Source organism: Paroedura picta, chromosome 9, assembly GCF_049243985.1.
Source record: "Paroedura picta isolate Pp20150507F chromosome 9, Ppicta_v3.0, whole genome shotgun sequence".
In the NCBI taxonomy this organism is placed as follows: Eukaryota; Metazoa; Chordata; class Lepidosauria; order Squamata; family Gekkonidae; genus Paroedura; species Paroedura picta.
This window is the reverse complement of record NC_135377.1, coordinates 25,792,400-25,813,206: the sequence shown is the minus strand read 5'-3', so window position 1 is coordinate 25,813,206 and position 20,807 is coordinate 25,792,400. Positions and strand designations below refer to the sequence as shown.

General features: G+C 42.6%; 1 protein-coding gene across 1 annotated transcript; it reads left to right on the top strand.

The window, feature by feature from the left end:
* Positions 1-956: 956 nt before the first annotated feature.
* Positions 957-16,803, top strand: ATP6V0D2 (ATPase H+ transporting V0 subunit d2). Its single transcript, XM_077351991.1, has 8 exons — positions 957-1,175; positions 5,808-5,979; positions 7,889-8,067; positions 8,917-8,996; positions 11,448-11,525; positions 12,934-13,110; positions 14,524-14,601; positions 15,232-16,803. Exons 1-8 carry the CDS (start codon positions 1,046-1,048, stop codon positions 15,391-15,393), a joined length of 1,056 nt encoding a protein of 351 aa, XP_077208106.1. The 5' UTR covers positions 957-1,045; the 3' UTR covers positions 15,394-16,803.
* The last annotated feature ends 4,004 nt before the right edge of the window (positions 16,804-20,807 follow it).

Below are 20,807 nucleotides of genomic sequence, written 5' to 3'. Positions count from 1 at the left end.
GGCCTGCTAATGAGCTGGCCAGCCCCCACCTGCCCCACTTGATCTGGCTGCAAGCTGCGGCCTAAAGCCACCTTAAGCTGCCTGGCGGGGGGCCAGGGGAGGGGCCCCTTTCAAGGCCTGTTCTTAGGAATGGGCTTTGAAGCTAGTTCTGAAATAAAATGAAAGAGTAAACTGTTTTTCTAGTCTTTCACAGTGTGTAGAATTTGATCCTCTTTCAGAGTATTTTCAATTTTTAAGTGCTGCTCATCCTTCAGACTTATTGGTGAGAGACATATTGGATTCTAAGAGACCCAAGTTCAAATCTCACTTTCCATGGAAGCTTGCTAGGTTATCTTGGTCCAGTCACACTCTTAACCCAACCTACCCCACAGGGTTGTTGTGAGAATAACATGGAGGAAAGGAGAACAATATAATCCACTTTGGATCCTCATTGGAGGAAAGTGGGGCATAAATGAAGTAAATAAATAAAAATTGTTTTACTAATGGGATTTGTGTTTGTTGTTTTTTTAAACTGTCCCTGAGAATATTTGCTTTATTCTCATTCTTTTCCTTTTTTTAGCTTTTTAAACTGATGTGTAGCTTGTTCTTTATTTAACAATTTTATATTTTGTTTTGCATATTTTGCAATAGTTGTATTTTTATATTATTTTCAATGTACTGTGATCTGCAGGGACGGAAGGGAAGGATTCACACATAAAGGTGTAATTTATGGGGTTTTTTACGCTTTTAAACAGATGCTGTCCAATCTAATCCAAGCCACACTTCATAAATTTGTAATATCTCATTACTCCAACTCTTTCCCTGTCCTTGTGCGCGATGCACCCAGTCTTTCTTACAGGAAAAAAAATTGATTTGTGCATGTTCAGTAAGTGTGTGTTGTGTAAACACATTGCAAAGTGCAGTTATGGTGTACTGGAAACAATGAAACAGGAAATATCAAGCCCCAACCCAGCCTAGTGATTGCTCACAGGACCTCTCTATTCAGAAGTATCCCAGGCTCAGAACTCTACAAGTCAAGAGAGACATCCAAGCAGCCTTCTCCACAATGCCAGGCGGTTCAGAATTTTACTTCAATGTGGATCATGGATACCTAGAAGGACTGGTCCGAGGCTTCAAAGCTGGAATCTTGAAGAATTCTGACTATGTCAACTTAGCACAATGTGAGACTCTGGAAGGTGAGTTGCATTGGAACATGGCTTTCTAAAATTTGGTGGTGTTGGTTTGATCTGGACTATACACATTTGATCAATAGATGAAAAGTAGGCTCTATTGTGTTTCACGCATCGACTTTTTTCATTTGCAATAGCAAAGGGAAATCTGGAAGCCTGATTCCATGCGACATGGCTAGGCTTCACTGTCACGGTGCTGTTTAGAGGTTTGTCGGTCAGCAGTTAACGCAACAGCACCTACCGGTTTGCCAGAATGTCCTGATCTATCCCATATTCTATAGACGTCTCTTAACCATCCCTCCCTTTGCCTCCCTTTTCTTTTTTCCTCCAACTTGCTGCTGGAAGTCATTTTATTCACTGCAGCACTCTAGATTGGTGCTAACATCTGTTCACTGGAGTTTTATTGTTAATAGTTTATTTTACCTGTTTTATTGTGTATTTTTACCTGCCTATTGTTTATTCATTGGTTGCACACTGCCCCAGGACAGCAAAGCCCAAGGGGGAGCGGTATAAAAATCTCTAAATGAATAAATAAACAGTAGAGAAAGGAAACAGGGCTTTGAACTGCGTTGAATGTTATGCTGGGATCAAGGACATGCCAAAGCTGTTTTTTCAATAGACTGAAGAAGCACATGTAACATCTAACATAACTCTTAAACTTAATCCATATGCTATTAAGTGGCAGGGGAGCCTGAGCCATATTGCTCAATGCCATGTCACTCTAGTAGTATCTGTAAGAAGCGACCACATGAGTCAAGAAAATAACAGATTTCTTCCTGTTCTAGAATCCCCTTGCTACATGGGAGATGCATGGAAACAAACTTCACGTTTGGGGACCCATCTGTTTACAGATGTTACTAGGAATTTGTAGGAGGATGCCATGAAAAAGTGTTTTGACAACCTGTGCATTGTACCTAAGAGATGTTCATCTTCACTGGTCCACCAAGGCATTCTAAACATTTCCTACAGAAAGCACCATCTACAGTACCCACTGCTTATGGTGGATATCGGTGAATGTTTCATAATAACATGACTGTCTCTTGCTGTTTTCTGCCCAAGTTCTATGGGGAACAAGCAGACTGACTTTGTGGAAATGTTTAATGCCAGTGAGTAAGTATCACACATCTAGGAAACCACTGCAGGCTTGATTCCAGTCATTAAGCCATCCATTATATTTAGTCACTACTCAAAATAGCTTCCTTAATTTTACATCTATAGCCAAAGAGATAAAAGACATCGCAAAGCAAATTATTTCTATCTGCATCAGAATTTTGGAACTCCAGCAGATTATAGAAGACAATAAAACAATAATGCTTGCCCCCCCCCCACCGCCAGTATACAATATAGCTTAGGATATATTGGGGCCCCCACTAGTAGAAGAGATGTACCTTCTTTCAGTGCTCACATACAGATTTTCTGCAGTGGATACTGCATTCTTTTCAGGTCCAGAAAAAATTCCTCACAACAACCTCTCAAGGTACGTAAGGCTGAGTGAGAGGGACTGGCCCAAGGTAATCTCACAAATATCCATGGCAGTATGGAGATTTTAATCTGAGCCTTCCAGATCCTAATATGATAGCCTAACCACACTGCACTATGCTACATTTACTTCTAGATTTCCTCCCTCTTCCCCAGCAGCCTTTCCTTGGGAAAAGTCCAGTCAAGTAGCAAGTAACACGCTGGGCATGGCCATGTTGCATAGCTTCTATGGAGGTTGCTGCTGAGCCCAGAAGAACTGGATGGCATCTAGTTGTCTGGTAGCCACCACCAGACATGGGTGAATCATGCAAACTGTGTAGGGATGCCAGGCCCATGGGGGACCTGGGGATTACAGTTTATCTCCAGATGTCAGAAATCTCTTTTCTTGGAGAAAATGGCTGTTTTGAAGGGTGGACTCCATAGCATTATACTCCACTGGGGTCCTTCCCCACCCCAAACCCACTTACTCATGGCTCCATTCCCAAAGCCTCCAGGGATTTCCCAACCCAGAGCTGGCAACTCTATGCTTGGTGACAAGTTGTCCAGCGGTTGCTACTGAGCCTGGCCGCGTTAAGGCCTCCATCCATGGGTAGACTGGAAGCATGAGTAGAAGGCTAAATAGCACTGGGAAAGCTCTCATACCTTTTACTGACAGAAACCAAAGTCTGATAACTCCAATCTCTGGTTTTTGGTATCCCTCAACCATGTTGAGACAGAAATTATTTAAATATTTTAAAATCAATAAATAGCTTGCATTTGATTGTGCCTGAAATAGGTCTTCACTTATACAGGCACCCTTTAGTTCTGGAAAGGAAGCTTGTATAAGGTCACAGGTGCATCCCTGATTGCTTGGCCTCAAGCCAAACCCCTCAGAAGGGGGCTACTGCAAGCTGAGCAGCAGTAGCTTGACAGTACCTTTACCTATTTGCTGTCCCTTTCACTTCTTTTGTCTTGTCTAACACTTATTTCCCTGCCTGTAAGGTTGTTCCTTGTCTACTGCTTTCGGTTATGCTGCCCACGTCTCGATTTGTCTTCCAACTAGAGAAGTCTTTAAAACACAGAGGGGGATGTTGCTGAATTTCAGTTTCAGCCATCACAATTTTGGTTCCCTAAGCTCAGCTAATGGGAAAGCATGCTATTTATGATTCTCCTGGTATGAGAAGAGAAGAGAGAAGAGCTGGGTTTTTTATACCCCACTTTCCCTACCTGAAGGAGTTCTAAGCAGTTTATAAATGCCTTTCCTCTCCTCCTCCCACAACAGACACTCTGAGGTAGGTGGGGCTAAGACCTCTAAGAGAACTGCTCTGTGAGAACAGCCCTAAGGGGACTGTGACTGGCTCAAGCTCACCCAACTGGCTGCATGTGGAGGAGTTGGGAATCAAACTGGTTCTCCAGATTACAGTTCATCCATGTGAACCACTACACCACACTGGGATGCACAGTTGCCATTTTATGTGAATAGGACAAAACACACATTTTCCAGGTTTCTTAGGTTTGTGCATGCTAGCTCTCACTGTCCTGTTTCAGCCACTAAAACCAGCACAAGAAAGTAGGAATTCCTTCTTTTCCTGCTCAGTGGTACTGATATGAATTGGCCCCTGCTACTCACAAGCAGCAACCAAAACTCCTCCCCCAGGCAAACTCATTCTGTTCGTATATAGAGTTAGGCCCTACAGATATAGTGATCCAGAAGCAATGAGCCCGTGTTCTGCATACAAGAGACTCCTAGCATGTGACCAGCTTCTTAAGATTGCAGCCAGCATAGATTACTGCCATGTAAAACTGTGCTGAAAAAATTCCCAAGGAGAGGCCATGACCACCCCAGCATTTTTGTTCATGGGCTCAGCAAGTCATTCCTAACATTTTTTTCGTGCCATTCCTCTAATGAGCTTGAGGTGGTACCTAGTTCCATGTGCCATTTTACATTGTCAAGAACCTTGCAGAGAAGTCTGGAAAGGAATCTAGTGACTGGCCTATGACTTACAGAGTGCAAACCTATGCAGTGTTTTACCAACAGAGCTTTGTTTGTCATTCTTCTGCATCTTATTTAACCTCAAACTTCCTTAGTTTATGCTGGCATGGTGCAGCCTGGAGCAGGAAGAACTGCAGCCGCACAGGTACACGTTGGTGAGAACTTGTATAACCAGACAGCAGGCAAAAGAGCTTCAAAGCATTCAAATGACCCACAGTGCAGAGCCTGCCCTTGTAGTGTGACTTCTAAAGAGAGTTTGGAATGAAGAGAAGCTCCAGTATCAGATATTCCAGTCAGCCTTCTCCTCTTTGCCAAATTCCATTCCCCGATTTTAAACAGAAATATACACGATCACACATTCTCCATATAAACTACTAGAAAAGCTACATAGGATCCAGACAATCAGGTGATGTGATTTTTTTTTAATCAAGGAAAGGGTAAAATGCTAGTCGCTGGTATATGTGTGATGGAATGCCTTTGAACCTTCTCTGTAATCTCTGCCAGCAAATGGCAGCATAGGTTTCTCTTTCACTGCCAGATTTGATTTGTTTTTTTCAAGGGTGCTTTAAGTCTCTGGGAAGTCAAGCAAGAATATTCTCATTAAACATCAATGATCCCAGTCACTCATGTATCCAAAGGTTATGAATGTTATGTGTAGTTCTACGGTTAGATACAAGTCCAGCAGTACTTTAGTGACCAGCAAGGTTGTCAGGGTGTAAGCCTCTGAGAGCCAAAGCTCCCTTCATCAGATATTGGACACATCTACATGTTCTACGGCAGGCCAACCTGGCTGCCTCATGAAACGATGTGCAGTTCTGTGGGCCCTTTAAGAACCCTTTTTTCTTTTACAAAAGGAAGCCAGTAGAGCTGTGAGTTCAAGAAGAAATATGTAAGGTAAAGGGACTTTAAAACTTTTATACTTCAGAACATTATCCTACTGAAAATCAGCCCTCACAGTTTTTATAGCAGATGAGGAGAAACGTACAGGTTGCAACTTAAAACTGCAGCCCCAGCAATTCGTAAAAGGAAAAAAAAAACATGTTGGAATCACCACGGAAATATATATAACATGCCCTGAGGGTAACAGAACTCAGTTTTGCTTTGAGTGTAAAAAAGGGAGGAAATGAAGACACCACTTTAACCTCATGTTTCTTTGCAGCAAAGACACTCTTTTGCTTCTCTTCCAGACCTGAAAGTACACTTACAGACCACAGACTATGGAAATTTCTTGGCTAACGAAACCGGTCCCCTCACAGTTTCCATCATTGATGACAAACTAAAAGCTAAACTACTTGCAGAATTCACATACTTCAGAAACCATGCATTTGAGCCGCTTTCCGCGTTCCTAAGCTATATTACGTACGTAAAATTAGTTACTCCCTAAGTCTTGAATAAACCCTGGTAAAGTGAGTCCATGTAAGGCTATCAAAAAGACTTAATATTGGATAAAGGGGGAAATCCAATTACTTTTCTCATGCCCTTAAATGGTAAAAATGTTTCTTCTACTGAGAATCAAGTCTTTTTTCCATAAAGCTGTATTTCACCTGTATATATTTATCTACTGTATTAGTCCACCTTTCTTACTGAGAATCAAAGTGGACTACATGGGGTAAATTGCTAGCAGTCCATACCAAGAGATCTAATAAGGACAAATTAGGTTGAGAAAACGTATATAAGAAGGTGAAAAGCTGGCTTTTATACCCTGCTTTTCTCTACTTGAAGGAGTCTCAAAGCAGCTTTCAATCAACTTTTCTTTCCTCGCAACAGACATCTTGTGAGGTAAGTAGGGCTGAGAGAGTTCTGAAAGAAATGTGACTGGCCCAAGGTCATCCAGCAGGCTTCATGTGGAGGAGCAGGGAGGTAATGACAACCCTACCAAAGAAGCCAACCCACCTGAGCACTTCTCCTGGTACTCTTTGCTCCTTGGAGAAGTACATAACCATATTAAAAATATGCAGGCTATGGGTTTTTTTTAAGCATTCAGTGCTACTTAGAGAACTTTTCTGATTTTTTTTCTTCAGCTCTGTCTGATGCATTTTGTTGCTGCAGTATATATAAATCTCACAGAAATGTTTCTTGTAAAAACTGGTCTGGATTGGGCCCTGAGTTCCTGCTGGTTAATTAAAAGATCCTGGGTGCAACATTTGTGGAACACTCAGCCTCACCTCTGATTAGACCCTCAGCAGAACAGAAGCTTCTCAAATCTAATTCATTGCCCTCCAAATGTATTTTGATTCCACTGCAATAGTCAACTTCCTAGTTTTCCTTGAGGGAATGTTTCTTGCTCTTTGACAATCAGATTAGCATTGATTTCTTTATATAAAGATGTTTGTCTGATACTGTGCTTGAATGTGATTAACTATTCCCAGGGTTCCATAAACTTGCTCCAGGAAATGCAGAGTATCTTTCAAATGAGTAAATACATTGATAAAGTGTTTCTGTAAAATTCCTTGTGTACTACATGGTTGCATGTACACACTTGCCAGTTTGGCATGCTATTTTCATGTAAGAGAGGGAAGACAACTCAGTAGTTGCCTCTGTTCAGGCTTTTGAACTTTGAGAGGCAAATTTATATTTTACATATCAAACACGAAAAGCAAGATGTTGGTCTCTGAAACTTTGGGGCACACATCGGAGAGCTGAACTTGTGACTCTCAAGATGTGTCAAATACTTTTTTTTTCATTCACACATTTCTATTTCCCATAATGATGAACATCAGTGTAATATTGCAGCACATACAATATCTATTCCTAACGCTACTAGAGAATCAACGTGTTTTTGATTAGAAATTTGCCTGACTCTGAAGAAGAACCAGTCTGGTATAGTGTTTAGAGTCTTGGACTAGGATCTGGGAGACCTAGGCTGGAGCCCCCCATCTGCCACAGAAGCCTGCTGGGTGACCTTGGGCTAGCCACATGCTCTCAGCCTAGTCTACCTCACAGGGTTGCTGTTGCAAGGATAGAATGGAAGAGAGGCCAACAATGTAACAGCTTTAGGGTTGCCACTGGGGAGAAAGATGGGGTATACATTAAATAAATAAATTCTTAATCTTGCCTCTGAGTTCAGTTAATTCTTCTATGTAGAAGCTGAGTTGTATTAGGCGTTGCTTACTGTAGTATTTGTTTAAAAGCATTTGCAAGCCCTGTTTTTTATTTTACTGCTCACTTTGGGGGGAGGGGGGCGGTCTATAAATCAAATTGATATTTTTGTGTTTCTTGGCATTCTCTAAGAAGGAATCATTTGACTAAGGCTGCATTCTTTCATTAGGTATAGCTATATGATTGACAACGTGATTCTGCTCATCACTGGCACTTTGCATCAGCACCCTGTAGAAGAACTGGCTCTCAAGTGCCATCCTTTGGGACGTTTTGAGCAGCTGGAAGCCGTGGGCATTGCTCTAAACCCTGCAGAGCTGTTCAACGCAATCTTGGTAGACACGCCTTTAGGTAAACCTGTTCGCAGTTGCCCAGTTGTGTAAGGACACTAGCAGGACACATTGGTTCTTATTGTGGCAGCACTTGTCTTCCTCTGCAATTTCCCTGTGGAAGCTGGGGTTAAACAAAGATGAAAGCAGACAATAGGAAATGAGGTGTTAACTCTAGGACTCAATGGGTCCCTCTGTCCTTGGTGTGGCCTTGAGTTCTCCCAGAATTATGTTTGACCCTCCATACCAGTGGTCCCCAAGCTTTTTATCACCGGGGACCAGTCAATGCTTGACAATTTTACTGAGGCCTGGGGGGAGGGTAGTCTACTAGAGGACTGGTCATTGGATGGTGCCAGAGGGGCGGGCTTAGCTGGCAGCCACTACGGCTCCCCTGATTGGACAAATGGACGAGAAGGATGGGGGAGCAAGCTGGCCTCTATTTCTTTTTGCTGTAGTCACTGAAGGCAGCGGGCAGGAATCTTGTTGCTGTGGAGTTGTGTGGGCTGCCCCGGGAATAAGGCGCTCCTGGACATGAGATGAGGGAGTCCTAGTCAGAGCTGGAATGGAGAAGGGGAGCTTTGTGACATGGACTTCTGCAAAGTTGGGTCGACGTTGGTGGGCTGAAGCACCTAACTTCTTAGACAGAGCCACGGCCCAGTACTGACTGATCAATGGACCGGTACTGTTATGCGGACCGGTGGTTGAGGATCGCTGCTCTATACTACAGAGATCAGTTCTCCTGAAGGAAATGGCTCCTTCAGGGGTGGACTCTATGGCATAATTTCTCCATTGAGAATTTTGAGAATCAGTATGTAGGATCCTTCTGCATTTCTATTCTTTGATACTTTCTTTTACACGTGTCTATTTTCAGCTGCTTTTTTCCAGGACTGCCTGTCTGAAAATGACCTAGATGAAATAAACATTGAAATCATGCGCAACAAACTGTACAAGGTAAATGTGACTTGGAATCAGCTATGAAAACTAAAACCATGCAATAGGTACAATTCCTGACCATTAGAGCAAAGGGCGAATTTTTCACTGAGTGGGGTGTGGATTGCACCCGCTGTTACGAAGCCAGATTTTGAACATCACAGGAAATGCCAAGAAGCAAATGATTCACATTTTGACTTCTTAGCAGCATCCATGAAATGCAGTGATGCATTCAGTGAGAACATGAGGCAGCACAAAACTTTGATAGCTTTAGAGGAGGAAGGAAGAGGAAGAGCAAATGCTTTACACTTACCCATCGTATCCCAAATGGGCAGTAGTCACAGGCATGAGCTGGCACTGCAGAGTACAAGCCTGTGCGCCTGGTCATGCAGAAAAGCACACCATCTGGGCACACCTCAGTCATATACTGAAAAGTATTGCCAGCTGATCATGGAAATGACTGTGCAAATGGCTGCATGTGCTTCTTCAGTCATGGTCAAAAGCACCCTTTGAAAAAATTATAACTCCAAGGAGGCAGAAATGCTAGTCCACCATCTAGAATGGGATTCTAGTGGCAACATAGAGCCCCAAATAATTTATTCTAGAACAAATTTTTGTGAGCGTCTACTGCGTTGACATAATTAAACAGCAAGGCAAACGGGATCCCAATGGCAATAGTAACTTGTCCAGGTCTTAACAAAGTCTTCAGATTCCTCACTAAGGCTGATTATGCACGGGACAGTTGTGCTGGGCCAGCACTCACAGGTCAGCAGGGCAAATCCCCACAGACACACAATGTCGCTGTCAGCCTGTACCCCTCCCATCCCTGACCTGGATTAGGGCCTCACATGCCCTGCAGGAAGGGAATGCTGGGCTCATGTGTATGGGGAAGAGCTGGCCCATTTAGGCCCGGCTCTTCCCCCACCCACAGCATCCCTGTCAGGATACAGTATGCCCCATTAGGCTTTGTGGCATCACGGAGCCAAATGGGGTATTTGTTGACCCACATGATGGTGGGATAGTATTGCCACGCTACCCCACCCTTGTACAGGGATGCCCCCACTCCCCTGCCACTGCTATACAACATGGGGGAACCTGTCTGCCCCAAAGTTGTGTGTGTGCATGCAGTGGCTCAGTGTGGCCACCACCATGCATAATCGGCCTCAGTGTTAACATCTTGAATGTCCCACCCCTTTCAGATGCTAACTAGGTTAGCAATTCCTCTGTAACTTTCAGACTGGATTTGCTTATTTCATCCTCCATTTCCCTAGATTAGACTTCAGTTCTTCCTGCCTATCAACACTTTAAGGGGTTTGAGTACTTTTTTGGAGTGGATTTATTTTATATTATTTATTTATATTAGATTTTATTCACCGCCACTCCCAGACCCTGTCGGCTTGTGGCGGTTTACACTCAATCATAAAAACCCAACAAAATACAAATAGAAATACAATTCAAATACTGGCAGCAAAATCCCATTTACATCCTCCCCATCCCCACCAGTCCATGCCTGGCAACAAGCCTTGGGGCGGGGGATAACTGCTACCCTGATGTCTGGCACATAAGGCCTATACTATACTATATTGGTTTCTCTTGGTAACATCTTCCACACCACTGTAAACTCTCTGGCCCATTCTGCATAAGGACCAATGTTGCCAATTGGTTTCACAAAGCAATAACACTATTTTAAATAGTGGAATCTCGGCGTTCTGCATACCTTCATTTGTAGTGGAATCCAGTAGCGTTTCATTCGTTCCCCACAGGTTTCCGGTCTCGCAGGATTTGCTAGAAAGGAAGCGATTTTTTCTGTGCTTGGTCCCGACCCTGGCCGTCAATCAAACAAACAGCCAATGGGCGGTCGTTATCATGCTCCCGAGGGGAAAAAATGGCGATCGCTTCGCCGGAAGTTCGGAGGAGAGAGCCAGGGGGAGGGACTTTGTTGCAACCGCTACATTGAGAACGCACAGGTCTTTTTTGCAAGTGTTGCAGGTTGTTGTCAGGAGTGTAGCGATTTTCTGAGGGTGAATCCACTTTTCTGGATTCCCCAGAAATCGCTACAACGAAGTGATTTTCGTGCTAGTGTTGCAGGAGTGTTGCAGATTGCTCATGACGTCATGCGGAACGTAGTTTTAGTGGCGAAAACAAAATGCAAGACTAGTGCTATATTAAAGTCGTGCGGAATGGACCTCTGTTTGCCATCCATATTCCAGTTGTAAGATTAGGCTGTTTACCAGAGGGGGGAGGGAACCCGCACAGAATAATAATTCTGGCATCATAATCTTTCAGTAAGAAGATGGAGTTTAAGTGTCTTTCAGTTTGTGTCAATTAATGTTTTTACTGTGAGCAAACAGCAAAGTACACAAAACAGTTACTGGAAGTACTCCATTGTTTGTATTTCTTTTGAAATTTTTTGCTTAATAATTCAAAGATGATTTGAACACAATGTTTCATTTGTTCTGTTACACTCTTTAGTCTTACCTTGAGGCATTCTATACATTCTGCAAGAAACTTGGTGGTACTACAGCGGATATAATGTGCCCCCTTTTAGAGGTAAGAAAAACAGAGGAATAAGAAATTAAAACACAGTTAACAAAAGTATCGGTGTCCTGCTCTGCCTTGAGCATTGTAGGACTGGAATAGTTGCAGCAGGCATCACCAGAGATTTTCAGTGGCTCAGCCAGCAGTCCTCTACTGTTTTCTTGAACGTGATGGTGGAACGTGACATAACATTGCAACTGACCTATGATGATCCTGCAGAGTTTTTAAGGCACTGGATCAGTGGTTCTCAAACTGGGGGTCAGGACCTCTTTGGGGGTCGAATGACCCTTTCACAGGGGTTGCGGCAGGTCAAGCAGCTTGGCAGGGGGGGCCCACCACTATTGCCGCTCCTCCTGAATAAATTGTGTGTGCATGCAGTGGCTCAGTGTGGCCACCACCATGCTAAATTATATACAATTTATAATCAATTTATATACAATCATGAACAATGGATCTTCACGCCATTGGTCAGTTTCAGTTTAATTTCTGTGAAAGAACACTTGCATAATGTTATGGTTGGGGCTCACCTGTCCGACAACCATCTTGAAGGGACTGTGATTCAGTGACATAGCAGATGCTTCACAAGAAGGAGAACCCAGGATCAGTCCCTGGAGTTCTCAAACAGAGAACCTTTGGTGGCAAATGCTGGGAAAAATTCTTCTGTGCCTGAAAGCTTAGTCAGAGCAGGCAGTACTGAGCAAGACAGATTAATGCATGAAACCATGTAATGAAACTGCTTTATAAAGTCTGTCAAAGTCCATAGCAGTAGAAAAGAGCAAGAATCCAGTGACACTTTGAAGACTAATACATTTTTTGCTAGTCTTTAAGGTATCACTAGACTCTTGCTCTTCTCTACTGTTATAGACAGGCTAACACGGCTACCCGTTTTGATCTAAGGCCCGTATTCTTGTGAAGAATTAACTGCACTTTAATCCTGGCCCTGGATTATGTATTCTCATGGGATTCTTTAGCCCTGTAATTGGATATTAGTTGTGTGACTCAGAGCCAAAGAAACACACATGAGAACGTTGAAGGATTTGCTCAGTATCAGGACTGGTCACTCACCACTGCACCAATGTTACTCTTGTTTGGGTTATCACTGGTATGTTCTGGAAGTAAATGGTTTCCCATTTGGGGCTGAAAATGTGCTTGGATAACTTATGCATGATTCCTGAGTATTATGTTTATACTTTACAAACTGCTCACTTCAACAATACAGCAGAAATGTAACCCGCCATGTGCCAATGGGAATGGTGGGTAATAATAATGATGATGATGATGATGATGATGATGATGATGATGATGATGATAAATGTGAATTGCTTCCTAGAATTTCAGTGGCATTCTGGGTTGTGCTTAAGAGAATACTCATAGGCATGATTTTTAATGATGGGACCTGTTGTTTGTTTTATGAGTTCAGTTTGAAGCGGACAGGCGCGCCTTCATCATCACCATTAATTCGTTTGGCACCGAACTAAGCAAAGAAGACAGGCAGAAGCTGTATCCGACATGTGGGAAGCTGTATCCAGAAGGCTTGCTTTCGCTTGCCAATGCAGAGGATTACGAGCAAGTCAAGGGCGTGGCAGAATACTATGGTGTACGTAAATACAAACTAGCTCCTAACAAAAAAAGCATATTTTGTCTACGACATTCTGCCAAGGAAAAGAACATTAGGTGTTTGTTCAGCCTGTTTTAAACAGAGTAAAAGCAAACATAGTTTTGATTCTCTGTGTGCCTCACTGCAGTGGTAGAGGAGGCGCCATTGTCTGGTTTTGTGTGGGCCGCACTGTTAGATATAGTCTAACACTCATGGGCAGCCCAGCTGCCAGGGCCTGGAACCCCTATGGGGTCCATTGACTGAAAGCCTCTCGCTATGGATTCGTTTTTGTTGAGGAGACATGCCAAGCTGGGTACTCCTTTTGAGCATCAGCCCCCATGCCAAGTAGGAATGTCCTTTTATGATTGTGTGCTTCTTCCTTCTGCAGTGACTCTTCATTGGTTCTCTAAAGGCAGGCAGAGGGTCCACATACAGTGCAATGCTCAAACTCAGTCACTCTTTGGATACATCTGTTTGGGTCAGGTTGAGTTATGGAAGTTAAACAAGTAACATTTGAGAGGCCCTGGAACTGTGGCATCCCATAAAACTGAATTTATGCTGCCTCGGAAGAAAGCTACAAAACAGAAAGTTACATTTCCCTGTAATTCTCTGCTTATTCTTAAAAAAAAACAAAAACAATACCCCTCCACACACACATAACATCCCCATATGAAATAAAGGGATTCCCACAGGTAACCTTGTAACTTTTAAATAATTAGCCATTTGAACATACAAAAGATGGGTCTTTTTCTTGTCTTTTTTCTTTAAAGGCCTATAACAGGTTTTCAATATACAAAACAGTGAGAGACTGAAAAAGGTTAAACCTTACCTTTTCTCTATGCACAGTCTTAATAAGAATCATGGTCTAATACAGGTGTAGTCAACCTGTGGTCCTCCAGATGTTCATGGACTACAGTTCCCATGAGCCCCTGCCACAGAAAACATTGTCATGGATCCCTCTGTGTCTTGTCCATCTATTGGCTTGTCAATAGCCATGAATAACCTTGGAAAATGTACAAGTCTGTGTCAGCTTATGATGACATTACTCTCGCGGGGTTCCCTTTGCATGAAGAGGAGAAAAAGCACCTGTTGAATTTATTAGCTGAGCATCCCAAAGTTGTACTGAAGGGGAGATCAGATCAAGTAAGGAAGGACAGGTCTATCAGTGTTTAATAGCCACGACAGATTGTGCAAGGAAGGAAAACCACAGGGGGGAATGTGACTGCATTTTGCTTGTAGCATTTCCTGAAGCATATTTCTAGTGACTGCAGCAAACAAGATGCTGGAATAGATGGCCCTTTGGTCTGATCTAGCGCAAATACTCTATTCTTATTATGCAGAGACCTATTTAAAAGTGTCTAAAAAGAAATGTTATATAAGGTAAACACCAAACATTGCTGGTTGTATTTTCAGGAATACAGGGCTTGCTTTGAAGGGGTTGGAGGTGGAACTGGAGAAAAAACCTTAGAAGATGCTTTTTTTGAACAGGAGGTAAGATATTCTTTTTCCCTTCTGAAAATCAATCATCACTATGGCTACAAATGCACAAGTATCCACCTCCTGGACTGCCTTGTCTGAACAAAAAGAAATCCAATCATGAATGTTTGCTATAGCACAACAATAACAGAATAGCCAACAACATGTGGATGCAGCCTGGGATGGGTTTTCTCAGAATCAGGTGTGAGAAACAATAGAGATGGACTTTCAGGAGGCAGCACTATTCACACTGGTGTCTTAGAAGGAAATTATTAAGCAACAATATGCCCTCTTGCTTTCTTCTAGATATGCTAGCTTAATTTTTTATGCTGATCAATCTCATCTATAAGCATGAGCATAGAGACCCAACCATTTCTGATTTGGCCAGATTCCCTATATAGCAAGTTACTGAAGCTTCCATCAGAGAAATCCATTGGTGAAATCTTCATAATTTTTTAAGAATTCCTACCCTCTTCATTAATATTTCTACTGTCTGTTACAAGGGTCTCCACAAAATCTGGACGGTTGCTAGTGAGAAAAGTCTGTTTCATTTACTGATGACTAAATACCCTTTGAGGACATAATATACGATTAACTGGGTTAGCCTGTTTTAAATGACATTTCTTCTTGTGATTTGTTCAATAGGTCAGAATGAATGTACTGGCATTCAACAACCAGTTTCATTTTGGAGTCTTTTATGCCTATGTGAAGCTGAAAGAGCAAGAAAGCAGAAATATTGTCTGGATTGCCGAATGCATCTCCCAGCGGCACCGGACAAAAATTAACAACTATATACCTATTTTTTGAACGAATTACTTACAATGCATAGGAACATTAGTGCCTGCTTATTAAACCGACTTCTTTATCAAATTTGTCATGACATGCATAAAGAGGAGGAGGAGAGTTTGACAACCCAGGAAAGTCTGTTTTCCAGTAGTTCATCTGATCAATGGTTTGGGCGAAATAGTTCATGTGGGGCCAAAACAGTCATGACAACCATCAGAGAACTTCATTAGTCTAAACAGGGCATAACACTGATATGTATCAGGACCAACACATAGACAGTGGTGAAAAGGTTCTCCTTGAAAATACTAATAACAGTATGGTATGTTATTTTAGGTAGGAAAACCTAAATTTGAAGGGTTAATATCCCCCATCCTTGCATGGCCCTAATCCACAATGGACTACACGTACCTGTAACTGAGTTTTTGAAGATGACTTGAGATTTGGGAGTCTCATCTCTTTACAGCCTCAACAAATCAGGCCATACTGCAACTATATAAACACAAAGGTTTTATAATAGCAGCATGGGAATCCTAAAATGCCCCCATGATATCATTTGCCCATCCTGCATTAACATCTGTCATATGTTGCACTTTCAAGCAGCCAAGGTTTCAAGCCCAGTCTGTAAACCAGCATGATTTGTCATCTTTATATACAGCATGATGTGATAATCAAAATCAAAAGTAAATCCTGGCGTACAATCAGAAATAATTTGATGGGATACTTTTATTGGTAGCTAACTTTGATATTTGTACTATGCTGCCATGATAATGATCTAAAACTGTTTTGGGAGCTGATTTGCTATCTTTTGTAGAAATTTGTCCCGGTCCAGATATATTATTGCATGAATACAAGCAAGGATGCCTTCCCTCTGTTCCCATTGAACAAAGAACCATGCTGGAAGGACAAGGGTGTTCGGATCTAATATGCTCCCCATACATAAGGAATTAACTATGTGAGAAGTTACAGTTATTCTGATTGGAGACATGATCCACTCACTATGAATCCTGGATTGGATCCAAACAAAATTTTCCAATGGCAGAATGGACTTTCCTGCCTCCCATAATGCACTGCAGCCCAACAATCTCCATAAAATGCTGCTCAGATAGGGGCCCTTGAGGAATGACATGGATTGGAGGGTCTTTATCTATACTCTGCCACTAGAAGGAGTAAATTTCCAGTTTAGTCTAGATCCAACCCTCCCCTCATTCTTTATAAAGGAGTCTTTTATTTCTTCTTCAAGATTCTTTTGTGTATAAAGCAGCAGCTTTTAAATTGTTTTAAATTCTAAATGTAAATATCATTTGATTTAAATGTTTAATGTATGTTAATATTGTATTTTGACATGAACTGACTTGAGCCATCAGGAAAGGGCAGTGCACAAGTATAAAAATAAATTAAATTAATAAAAATAAATACAGAAAATGGTTACAATGTTATGTGGGCCGTCACTCTACCACAGACTGGCACAGCCATGCCAACCCTCCCAGAGAGAGGAAGCCAGGTCAAGCCTTGCAAAGCATAATGGGAGAGCAACTAAGATCCACCTCTTGCTTTCAAGCAGTACTTGGAGCTAGGATTTCCCAGCACACTTGCCTGCAAACAAAAGAGGAGTTTGTCAGCACACCTGGCAGGAATAGAGAGACAAAGGGACCCCACCCATAACACCCCTCCACCCAGCCAAGGATATTGTCTTGTAAAGGGAACTGGCCACAATCTTTCTAACTCAAGATTTGATCTTTGTCCTTTCCCTTATCACTATCCCCGCGCACATGCAGTCATTCAGGATTTGCCAGAATTGGGCCATCAGCTATTCTATCTAGATATGAAATATTTGTTCTTATTTCCAGCACTTACTTTCTTTGTCTCAGCAACCTGTTGCTTTGTTGGGACCTGGCTGCGATCGTAACTGGCCATCAAACTCTTTGTCCAACCCCTGGACAAGGTATGATCAGCCCCCTGTACCCGCAGGTCACAAATTTCCTTTAAATATTCAGCTCCCACAGCCTACGAGGTGCAGTCAGTTTCCAGGCTACAGAAACGCTGTCCGATGTTCGTCTTGGTCTTTCGTCCATTGCTCCAAATTACTTCCCCGGACTTCTGGAACTCTGTTCCACCCACAGAATAGGTAAATATCACCCTCAATCAACCTTTAGTATAGGCAATTTTCCAGCCCTGTAAGCCTTTTCCTTGTGTGCTAGTGACTAAGAACACATATTTCTATGCTAGAGCGCTCATGTGCTGTCTTCGTCTAATTAGTGTATGTCAATAAAATCCTTCCATGTTTAGATGGTTGTCTGCCTGGGTCCTAGCTCAGTGACATAATTTATGGAGTAAACTGTGCAATAAAAGATCTTGCATTACACCATGCCACCTCCTGGTGGCTCTACTAGCTAATTCCCCACAACTAAATTTAGATATGTGTCCTAATAGACACACATTTGGCATAACAACAAGTGCCATTGGGACTTACCCTGGGCATGATTGTTGCTGCAGGGAAGCCCCACACCACCTGAGGACCTCAGCTGAGTGTCGGTACTTCATGTCCCACATTTCTCTGGTGGCACTTGGTCTGTGGGAAGCTACTGGGTGGAGGGATGGATAGCTGCCTTCCCCCTTTCCCTTTATCTGCCTTATTTATGGGCCCAGGAAGTGTCCCCAGATCATGAACATACATTTAGTAGGCTTGTCATTCCTATGCAAGGCACAAAGTTGGTGGGACCCAGCCTCCTCCTTTCTTGCATGCAGGACAATCACAGGGTAGAAAAGGCTTAGCCTGGCCTGAGTGAATGACAGACAATCCATTTCTCAGGGCATCTTGGAGGGCCTGGTGGAGCAACTTCCTAGCGTGTGTGCCACCACATATGAAGTTGTGTTATTTGAAGCCCCAGTTAATCACACTGAGAGAGAAACCTTTTATATATTTTACTGTAGAAGAAATAGACACAGGGGAGTTCCCAAATCTGCACAGAGAACAATAGGATTACATAGAAGAAGAAGAAGAAGAGTTGGTTCTTATATGCTGCTTTTCCCTACCCCAAGGAGGCTCAAAGCGGCTTACAGTCGCCTTCCCATTCCTCTCCCCACAACAGACACCCTGTGGGGTGGGTGAGGCTGAGAGAGCCCTGATATCACTGCTCGGTCAGAACAGCTTTATCAGTGCTGTGGCGAGCCCAAGGTCACCCAGCTGGTTGCATGTGGGGGAGCGCAGAATCGAACCCGGCATACCAGATTAGAAGTCCGCATTCCTAACCACTACACCAAACTGGCTACACTACACCAAACATAGCATTAAATACCCTGTTCTTGGAGGTTCTTGCAGGCAGAATTGTGTAGCATGCCTCAGAACAGTCATTTCTTTCTATCAGTATTGTCAAATGAATTTTATTATAACAAGTTTTGCAGGGAGAAAATGAATAACTATTAATATTATTATTTATTGGACTTATAGCCTGCCACTTCCAGGACAGGTTGTGGCGGGTAACAAAAATTAGATAAATTCCCAATAAATCTCCCATTAAAATCCAGCAAATCAACCCACAGGATTAGTGGCAACCAATAACCATACCCTCACCCCAGTCCCACAGCCTGCCACCTGTCATGGGGACTTCCCCAATGAGCTGGTGTAGTTTATTAACCTGGTACAGCCTGAAGAAGGGGCTAGAGCAAGTAGAGAGAAAGACTGCCTATACTGAGAAATAAGGGTCATGGAGGGATGTCCTTACAGCATTAGCATTCATTAAAGAATACTTCTTGCATATCCTTAGTCACAGAATAGCTAGAATGCCCAGTTTAAGAAGCATAAAGTCCTAGAGGAAATTAAAAGAGCCCAAGAAGCTGTGTTATCTAACAATCACCTGTCTTAAAAAATATGCTGTGAAGATTGAATTAAGTACTGCTTTGGTGGCAGATATAATTATTGGCCATAATGCTTTTGTAAATGTATTTGCAGTTGTTCAGCATACAGTCCTGAAAGAAACTGCCAGACTACTGAGCTCGAGGAGCTTTATTGACTTGCTAATCTAATTTTGAGTGTGTGTAGATGAAATAAAGCTGCCTTCCCCTGCCCTCAGCATCTTATTTCATACAGGATGAGATGGAACCAGTGCAGTGCAGTAGTTAGAACACTTGCCTCAGAACACTGAAACATGGATTTCAATGTTCCCTGTGCCAGCTGACCCACCGGTTGACCCTGGGTCTGGTAACTCTTTTTCCTCCCAACCTCCTTCACAGGGCTGTTGTGAGACTCACTTGGAGGGTGAGGGGTATAATATCCTGATGGTATAACATCCTGAGTTCCTTTGAGAATGGGTAGAAGAAAAATACAACAGTGTTGTTGTTTTTTTCTTGGCCTGTTCCATGAATACAAATTCTGGTTCATTTCTGTTTTCCAAGAAATAAGAGAGAAATCTCTTTTTAACACTTTCTGTGCTGCTTTGCTAAGTTTGTGAAAAGGATTTGCTTCCATGACAGCTCGGGACAAACACTCAAAATAACAATGCGTGTTAAAAACTCAGGTCTGCTCTACCTGAACATGTCCTGACTATTCAAGTGCCTTCACTGTTGCTGGATAAAGAGAATAATATTTGTTTAGTCACCCAGGAGACTAGATTCATAAGGACGTAAGGAACACCTTGTCCATATCAAACCAACATCTGTCCAGTCCACCAGCTTATTTCCTGTGGGATGCTTCTGGGAGACCCCAACAGGATATAAAGGTGTTAGACTTCCTGTGGCTTGTCTGGTATTCAAAGGCATGCTCTCTGTGCATATTCCAGTAGGAAAAAAATAACCAGGTATTTACAATAGATTCTCTGGTGAGATCACAACAAAAGCTCTTTGTTAACTGAGAAAAGCAGTTTTGTCCTCTAAGTGAACCATGCATTTAGTTTTCCTATCCTTAGCCACTTTCAATATCAGAATGCATGTTTACTTTGCATTTGAAATGAACAATGTAAGAATAAACATAGAAATTCACTTCCATCTGATTTGGTGCCTCTGAAAGCTTGGTTTGCTAGGACGGCCCAGTTAGGGCCAGCCCTGCCCTTTGCACATTCATGGGTACCCAGGAATGCACAAAGCTAGGTAGGAACCATGTCCATGTAATATCTTCTCAGACAGAAATAATCTGTGAATATTAAACTAATTTGGGTCACTCTCACTTGACCAGCAGCCTACTAGGAGGAAGAATGATCTCTGGATAGGAAAAATATATCTGATTGCACCCCTTGGATGACTGTGATATTCCTACACCCATTCACCATCTTTGTTTGTTTTCAAATGTGTAGACCACCCCTATCGGACCTGCTGTCTTGGGATGGTTTAAAGGTAAAGGTATCCCCTGTGCAAGCACCGGGTCATGTCTGACCCTTGGGGTGACGCCCTCCAGCGTTTTCATGGCAGACTCAATACGGGGTGGTTTGCCAGTGCCTTCCCCA